The sequence below is a fragment of the Hibiscus syriacus genome, unplaced genomic scaffold (genome assembly GCF_006381635.1).
Source record: "Hibiscus syriacus cultivar Baekdansim isolate YM2019G1 unplaced genomic scaffold, ASM638163v2 tig00113725_pilon, whole genome shotgun sequence".
Lineage (NCBI taxonomy): Eukaryota > Viridiplantae > Streptophyta > Magnoliopsida > Malvales > Malvaceae > Hibiscus > Hibiscus syriacus.
Genome location: NW_024063471.1, coordinates 15,176,422 through 15,185,373, shown reverse-complemented (window position 1 = coordinate 15,185,373; position 8,952 = coordinate 15,176,422). Strand labels below are relative to the sequence as shown.

The following is an 8,952-nucleotide window of genomic DNA, read 5'->3' as shown; positions in this document are numbered from 1 at the left end:
AAGATATCGAATAGGCTAACACCAATAATTTATCTAACATTGTAAGGGTTTGTTCCAGTTTCAAATGGGTTTTTTAGATTTTATGAATGGGTCATAACCCTTGAACATTGTTCTATAGCATAGTACAAAATGAGTTTGTTAGGGTTACTTTGTACTCAGTAATTTGGGGTAAACATTTTGTTCTTAATATCTTACATAAATATTTCATCAATCATTAGTTATAAAGTTGTAGTTTTGCTAATACTTTATAATTATTTAGGTTGGTAAGTAATGGTCGATGGATAAAGCATGTATTTCGTCTGATAGGTTATCTGATGCATATGAAGTGGGTGTAAACATCTTTCTAGACTTTGAACAAAGTAATGATCCAAATTCATATCTTATTCGATGTCCTTGTATACATTGTATTAATTTGTGGCACCACTCAATTCAGACCGTGCGCTATTATCTGTTTGCCTATGGCTTCGATGAAAGTTATAAGGTTTGTTCTTTCCATGGAGAAAGACAACCCAAGCTTGATTCTAGATGCCCTAACAAATCTATTCCTCCCGAATTTGATTATACAAGAGATATGCTATATGTTGCCTTCAGAGATGTAGAAAAAGATTCCGATTCATTGAAGTCACTTCTTGAAGAATGTGAGAAGCCACTTTACGTAGGGTCAAAGTATAATGCACTTAGTGGATTATTGAAATTCCAACATATCAAGGGTCAATTTGGGTGGTCTGAGGCTAGTTTTGAAGTATTGTTAGGTGCCCTAAAATATGTCTTACCATTAAACAATAGAATACCTAACTCCCTATATGATGCCAAGAAATTGCTAAAAGGAGTAGGTCTACAATATGAAAAAATTCATGCATGTGAAAATGATTGTGTTCTATTCTGGAAAGAACATAAGAATGCTTCTCAATGTCCAACTTGTGGCACATCTCATTGGAAGAAGAATACCAAAAACGTACCTTCGAAAGTTTTGTGGTATTTCCCTCCCATCCCCAGATTTAAGAGAATGTTTTCGTCACCAGAAATGGCACAAAACTTAACTTGGCATGCACAAGGTCGGGCTAATAACGGTATGCTAAGTCATCCTCGCGATTCCCCCTCTTGGAAGCTTGTTGATAGAACGTGGAAAGAATTTGGAGAAGAAAAACGGAATCTTAGATTAGCCTTGTCCGCTGATGGTATCAATCCTCACAAGTCATTAAGTTCCAAGCATAGCTGTTGGCCGGTTATCTTAATAACTTATAATCTACCCTCTTATTTGTGCATGACAAGAAAATTCATGATGTTGACTCTATTGATATCAAGTCCAAAACAACCTGGTAACAATATTGATGTCTACTTGGCACCATTGATAGCAGATCTAAAACTCTTGTGGGAAACTGGCGTGAAGACATATGATGTTTATAAGAAAGAATACTTCAATCTAAGAGCAATATTACTTTGGACTATAAATGACTTTCCTGCATATGGTAATCTTTTGGGGTGTGTTACCAAAGGTTATTATGCGTGTCCAATATGTTCAGAGAATACTTGTTCACAGTGATTGCCAAATTTGAAAAAAGTATACTTTCTTGGTCATAGAAGATTCCTACCACTTCAACATCCTCTTCGTAAAAGAAAAAAAGATTTCAACAATCAACAAGAGGATGGTGTTATAAAACAACCATTATCAGGTGAAGAGATTTACGACTATCTGACGGGGTTTGAGACTTCATGGGGTAAGAAGACAACGTCTAAGAAGAAAACGTGAAAGAAGAAAAAAGAAAGCATCGATGAGAGAGCTAAATTTTGGCACAATAAATCAATTTTTTTTAACTTGAATATTGGAAGAAGTTGCTCGTTCGTAATCAGTTAGATGTTATGCACATAGAGAAAAATGTGTGTGAGAGTGTTTATGGGACATTGTTGAATTTGCATGGCAAGACGAAGGATGGGTTAAGAGCACGACAAGATCTTGAGGCGATGGGCATTAAGCCTGAATTACAAACTCAACCAATAGGGAATCGTACTTGGCTTCTACCTGCGTGCTACACATTGAATACCACAGAAAAACACCAGTTTTATGAGACCCTGTCTACCATAAAAGTGCCTGATGGGTACTGTTCAAATTTTAAGAATCTCGTGTCTGATGATGTATCAAAGATGAATGGTTTGAAGTCTAATGATTGTCATGTACTGATGCAACAACTTCTCCCTTTTGCAATAAAGGGGGTGTTACATATGAAAGTGAGGAAAACAATCATAGGTTTGTGTCATTTTTTCAACGTGTTGTGTAGTAAAGTCATTGATGTTAATAAGCTAGGCAAGTTGCAAAGTGACATTGTATTAACTTTGTGTTTGTTAGAGAAGTATTTTCCTCCTTCGTTTTTTGATGTCATGATCCACTTGATGGTGCATCTAGTTAGAGAGGTGAGGTTATGTGGCCCAGTTCATTTTAGGTGGATGTATCCATTTGAGAGATACATGAAAACACTCAAAGGCTATGTACGAAATCATCATCGACCCGAAGGTTGTATTGCAGAATGTTATGTGGCAGAGAAAGCCTTGGAATTTTGCTCAGACTACTTAAAAAATATGAAATCAATTGGCAATCCTCATGAATGTGTTGATGAAAGAATTCGCACCGGCAAACCTTTATCACGGGATACAGTCGATGTTGTAGATGCTAAACTACTTGATGAAGCTCATCTTTATGTATTACGAAATACTGCAGATGTGGAGCCGTATATAGAGTAAGAATCACTGTGTCTTCTTTGTACTCTATGTAATGCATTAAACTTTTTCTAACTTCTAATATGATTCTATCTTCAAATATTATTTAGGCAACATATGTTAGAATTGAAGGATCATAACCCCCGTGCCTCTCGAAATAGTAAATGGTTGCAGACTCAGCACAGTCGAACATTTATTAGTTGGCTTAAGACCAAGGTTGATACACATTTCGCTAACGGGGAAGACATTTGTGAGAGTGTTCGTTGGTTGGCCAAAGGGCCATGTTTTGCTGTGAAGAAATATAGCGGTTTTGCCATAAATGAGTATCGATTCCATACAACATCTCAAGATGAATCAAGAACAACTCAATGTAGTGGAGTATCTCTAGTTGCACATGCTATGCAGATTGCTAGTGCAAAAGACTCCAATCCCGTGTATGGAGCTGTTACTTACTATGGTCGTATACAGGAGATATGGGATATTGATTATTGCATATTCACTGTTCCTGTTTTCATGTGTGATTGGGTTGATAGTCGTGGAATAAAAAAAGATGACTTTGGATTCACAGTGGTCAACTTTGCTAGGCTTGATCACCAATCTGAACGCTTCATATTAACTAGTCAAGCCAAACAAGTTTTTTATGTTCAAGATCAACAAGATGTGAATTTGTCTGTTGTCAGCTTCACACCACATAAGATGTACAAGTATGGAGCAAATGGTGAAACCGATGATATGTTGGAATACCATGTTACTTTTTATTTTTCACAAGACTTCCCTTTAGTAGATCTTGATGATGAGTTTTTGTGTACACGCCCAGATGGTGAGGGCATATTAGTTTAAAATATTTTTTGCAAAATAAAATCTTTACTTTTTGGTATGTTTTTATTTCAACATCTGTATGTTATTAATTCTGTCCCAACTGCAAGAAATAACAATGTACTAACTTTTTTTATTTCAATCATGTTGAAACAGGTTGTACTTAGTACCATGGATTTGGATAAGTCTTCGAGTCATGATAAAGACTCTAAACAAAGAGGTCTGACAATAAAGGGAAAAACTACTAAAGGAAAAGTTATCGTTACTTACAATAAAAAGGGTGTTTCGATTGGCGTTGAAGCAACGAAACTTGCTTCCTTTGAGGGCATGGTAGCAAGATCAATGGTGCCTATAACTTATGCCACTTGGTGAGATGTTGAACAAGAAAAAAAAGTAGACTTATGGAAATACATTTTGGTAAGTCTAACATCTGATCTTAACTTCCAATTAATCTTTTTTTTTGTTAAAAATAATATTTTTTTTAATTAACGCTTTATGTTTCAGATGAATTTTGAACTTGATCCAAGGAGTCGGAAGAACACCCTTCAATCCATTGGGACAAAGTGGAAGAACTTTAAGCATTATATGTATAAGAAATTCATTGAGAAGTTTAAGAATGACCCTAATGCAAATCTACTCAACCCTCCAGAGATGTATCCTTATTTGAAGATAAATGAGTGGAAGGTTTTTGTATCGCAAAGACTTTCAAAGAAGTGGGAGGTTAGAAACCAGTCTGTAATTGTTATATATATTAGTTTTAGAAACCAATCCTGACTGTTTTAATGTTTCTAATGTAGGAAATAAGTCAGAAAGGTAAAAAAATACGTGGACAACATAGATACAATCATCGGTTGAGTAGAAAAGGATATGCTGGACTAACTCTTGAGATTGTATGTAGTAAATTAATTGAATAGTTTAGATATGCAATTGTTTATGTTAATTCATTGTTGTTATTATTTTTAATTTAGATGCAAGAAACAAGAAAGGAGGAAGTCGAGATTGATAGAGCATTGTTGTGGAAAAAGGAAAGACAAATGAAAAAAGGAGGTTATGACCCGAATGTCCAGATTGTTGTTGATAAAATGGTAAGTTCTTGTGAACATTCCTACTTTATTTATTTTCATCTTATTGTTATAGCACCATATGAGCTTTAATCCTTTGAATATTTTGAATATGAATATTTGCTTTCACTACTGGAAGAGATGCAGAAGTCACAAACTTTAGGAGAGGTCAGTTGTGGAACAAATGACATGCTTACCCAAGCCCTAGGTACCCAGGAACAACGTGGGCGTGTACGAGGGATGTGCAAATTTGTAAGGCCACACCAATACTTTGTCTTACCCAATACCGTGAAGAACTACTTAGATGGTGAGAAGAAAAATATTGAAAAAAGGTTCAACCAAATTGAAGGTGCAATAGAGAAACTACAAAAAGGGATAAATCATGCTTCTGAAGGCGCAAGTTGCAAAGGGTGGGGCAAAGTAGATTTTGAAGACAACCCACCCGAGGAATTACTTGTAAGTCTTATTAAATTATAGTATGAATTAAATGTAAGTCTTGACTACAACTAATATATATATAATTTGTAGGATACTTCCTGTTATCTTGCGATTGATATTGCCTCCAATATAGTTGCCAAAGGAATAATAGTGAAGCACAATGATCTATCAGGTATTACAAAAAATATTAGTTTTCTTTTTGACTTTTTAGAATATTGTATCTTAGTAATAACTTTATATAACAGGTGAAAACATTGAAGTAATGATGGAAATGAGTGTGCAAGGAGAGGCTTTACTACCGTTTCCACTAGATGAGGAGTTCATTTACAAGGTTAAAGATGCAGTGGGGTTCCTAGTGAAGTGGCCTAGACATCTAGTCATTCGATGCTCTGATTTGGTAATATTTTCATTTATTTAAAGAAATTATATATGTCTAATTTAAATGATATCTTTATATTTTTTTTGTAGGAAAAAGTGTTGGCGTTTATGGGAAAAAAACGTGTGAACGGAGATGAAGTAGAAAGTAATAAAGGAAAAAAATGACAAAGAGAACTTGTTGAAAAGGAAGAGGAGAAAGGAGAAGGGACACCGAAGACGGAACAAGAGAAAGAAAAGGAAGAGGGTAAAGGAGAAGGGATACCGTAAAGGAAAAAGGAAGAGGAGAAAGAAGAAGGGACACCGAAGAGGGAAAGAAAGAAAGAAAAGGAGGAAGAAACACCGCAAAGGAAGAGGACGATAGCACAAATGAGGACAAGGCTAAGAGTTGAAAGCAACCGTGTTTTGAAAGTGTTTGCATGTATGGTTGATATACAACTTAAAAATGTGGAGTCCGTGAAAGTGCAATGTGAGGACGATATGTTTGGGTACGAGAGTTTCACGTACATAACTTGGGAAGATTTTGAAGTAGTTTTTACTGTGGATGAGATGACCGGTTCTGCGATTACTTGTTATATGATGTAAGTGCATAATTTTAATTTTATTCAAACACAATATATTTAATCATCGTACTTGTCTAATGTTAATATATAGGTACTTGTTTGAGGAAATCAAGAATAGGCCAAAAATAGATCATGGAATTTGTTTTATGAGCTCGTCTGCAATCTCGCCATCAGGACGTAAGGTAAAATTTTAAAATAGTGATGAGGCAATTCGAAGCGTTGCAGATCGATTGTCTCTAAGAAAGGACAATGACATCGTCCTAGTTCCATATAATCCCGGGTTTGTTTTTTCATTTGATTATCAATATATTTTAGTAACTTAATTTGGTTTTTCGTTTTTATAGAAGACATTGGGTGTTGGCGGTGATAGATATGAAAGCAACAAGTTGTTATTATCTTGATTCCTTAGGTCCCACCAATGTCCATCAGCAGTTGAAGCAAGTTATTGATGCGTAAGTAACATAAATTATCGAAACATTATAGTATATTATTTGATATATTTCATCAATTTTTATAGGGCAATGAAATTGTACAATGCTCAAAGTGGATCTAACAAAAGGGTTAGCCTCAATTGGATCAATGTTTTGGTGAGGACTTCGAACGATCATTCCTTGTTTAAATTACAGCTTTTATTTTGACTAATCGTTTATTGTAAACTGTTTGTAGTGTCCCCGTCAGTTGGGAGGTACCGAGTGTGGATATTATGTTTGTAAGTTCATGAAAGAGATAGTCGAGAACGGACTTTAAGTGCTGGTCAATAAGAATGTAAGCAAACGTTTCTGATACACATCTGTCATATCATACATACACATTAGTCATACAACTATCATATGGACTTGAATTAGGATGATATTATTGGAAATTCATCTACGATAACATCTTGTATATTCATATTAATAATAATTGTCATGCTCTTTTTATTTCTGTATGGAATGGAGGTTATCGTTAATAATTTGAAACAAACTTAAAAATCTTGTGAATTTAACTTAGTGAAAGATTACATTGATGGTAAATTTCTTGTTATTTGCTTCTATATATTGATAGATTCTGTTGTAAGTAATGAGTGAATTCTTGAATCTAATTACACGTTTTAAGCATGTGACAATCGATATTATTTTTCGATATATGAATCAATGTCTAAAGGAACAATTTGAAATGTTCGGTGGAGTTGTGAAAGCATTTGACACGTACTAGCACTTAAAATCCAAAATTTGATTTTGTCAAGTACTATAGACATAACAGGGACTCTCTTGTGGGTATTATTTGTGATGATATTGTTGTGAACAAAGTTGGAATTTTTTATAATGCTATTGATTTTATGACTTTGCATAATGTTATTATGCTTCAAAGAATGCATATGTAAAATTGGTCATTTTAGTACTCTTTAATAGTTCATTATATACTTCACTTTAAATAAGTATAAATTATATACTTATTTAATATTTTTTTACTTAGGTTGGCGATGGGAAAGAAGAATACACGGATGATGACATTGATGATATTCGCAAAGAATGGGTATCTTATGTGGCAAACTTTATTATGCCTTGATATTTTGTATCGACATATGATTAATACAATATTTTTGATAACTTAATGTGAATATATTGTATGCAAATGGACTGCTTATATATAATATGGTACATAGATTTAGTATTATGAGGCATTCAATGTGATTTAGTTTGATTATTTGTCAATCTACAATATATATATATATATATATATATATATATATATATATATATATATATATATATATATATATATATATATATATATATATATATAATTTCCGAAATATAATCATGACACACGAACGTTTGTGGTCTTTTTAAATGACGTGTGCATCAATGACACGCAATGTAAGTCATATATGCGTGTCATAAATTTATGACACACAAATGTATGTCAAACAGATTTATGACGGGGCCTTCAATGACGTGCAATGTAAGTCATACATGCGTGTAATAAATTTATGACGCACAAATGTGTGTCATCTTAATTTATGGGCTTCAATGAAACTCAAAGAACGTCATTAATGCGCATCATAAATGTGCATCATAAATGCGCATCATAAATGCGCATCATAGATTTATGACACACAATTGCTCGTCATCAAAAATTCATGTCGGTGGCTTCAACGACAGGCATTTGTATGTCATCCGCACCCATAGATGATGCAAAATGCACGTCATTAAAGGGTATTTTTCTTGTAGTGGTCCTTCACCATTTTATTCAATTCAAACTCAATACTAAAATTTTCAGCATTGGAATAATATTTTCAATCTAATACAATCTCATTTGTAAACTTGCAATTCAACCCCCAAACTTTCCAACATATTCAAATTATCCACCAAACCTTACATATTTTGTAATTTGATCCAAAACAATATTCTAACTTCAAATTCAACATTTAAATAACAAATTCCAGCATTGATCACTCATAATTGAACAATTAGACATCAATGTCTCATAATTTCTTAAACTTGCAAAAAGCATGTAGAATCATTCCAATACAAAATATAAAGCATATAATTTATTTTTTTTTGAATATTTTCCTTCTATTTTAACCCTTTGGCCGAACCTAATTAGAAAATTAGGACAAGAATTTCATTCAATTTAAAGCTTGAATTCAACCTCTTATGATCAAATTCATGAAATTCCAATCATCATAACATCATATTCAATCGAAATTTAACCAACTCCTTAAAATCCCTAACTTGGCTGAATTGATTATAGCCATTTCTAGATGATTTTGATCATCACACATGCTTGGAAATTAATCTACAACACCAATAACATAAAAAATCATCCTTTATTTCTTCAAAATTCAGCATGTTCTTCATGAAACCTAATCACGAATTTCATCATCCAAACATGTTTTCCCTGAACTAATTATACCAAATGATAGAGAATTTCAAGTAGATAAATTCTCTATCTAATAGCTTAATCCAAAAATCAATCATGGAATCTTAAAAATCAAATTGAAT

The 8,952-nt window shown here is 33.5% G+C and overlaps 1 protein-coding gene across 1 annotated transcript; it reads left to right on the top strand.

Moving 5' to 3' along the window:
* The first annotated feature begins 277 nt into the window (after positions 1 to 277).
* LOC120187699 lies at positions 278 to 1,543 on the top strand. Its single transcript, XM_039191355.1, has one exon. The coding sequence runs from the start codon at positions 278 to 280 to the stop codon at positions 1,541 to 1,543; it is 1,266 nt and encodes a 421-aa protein (XP_039047286.1).
* Positions 1,544 to 8,952: the final 7,409 nt, after the last annotated feature.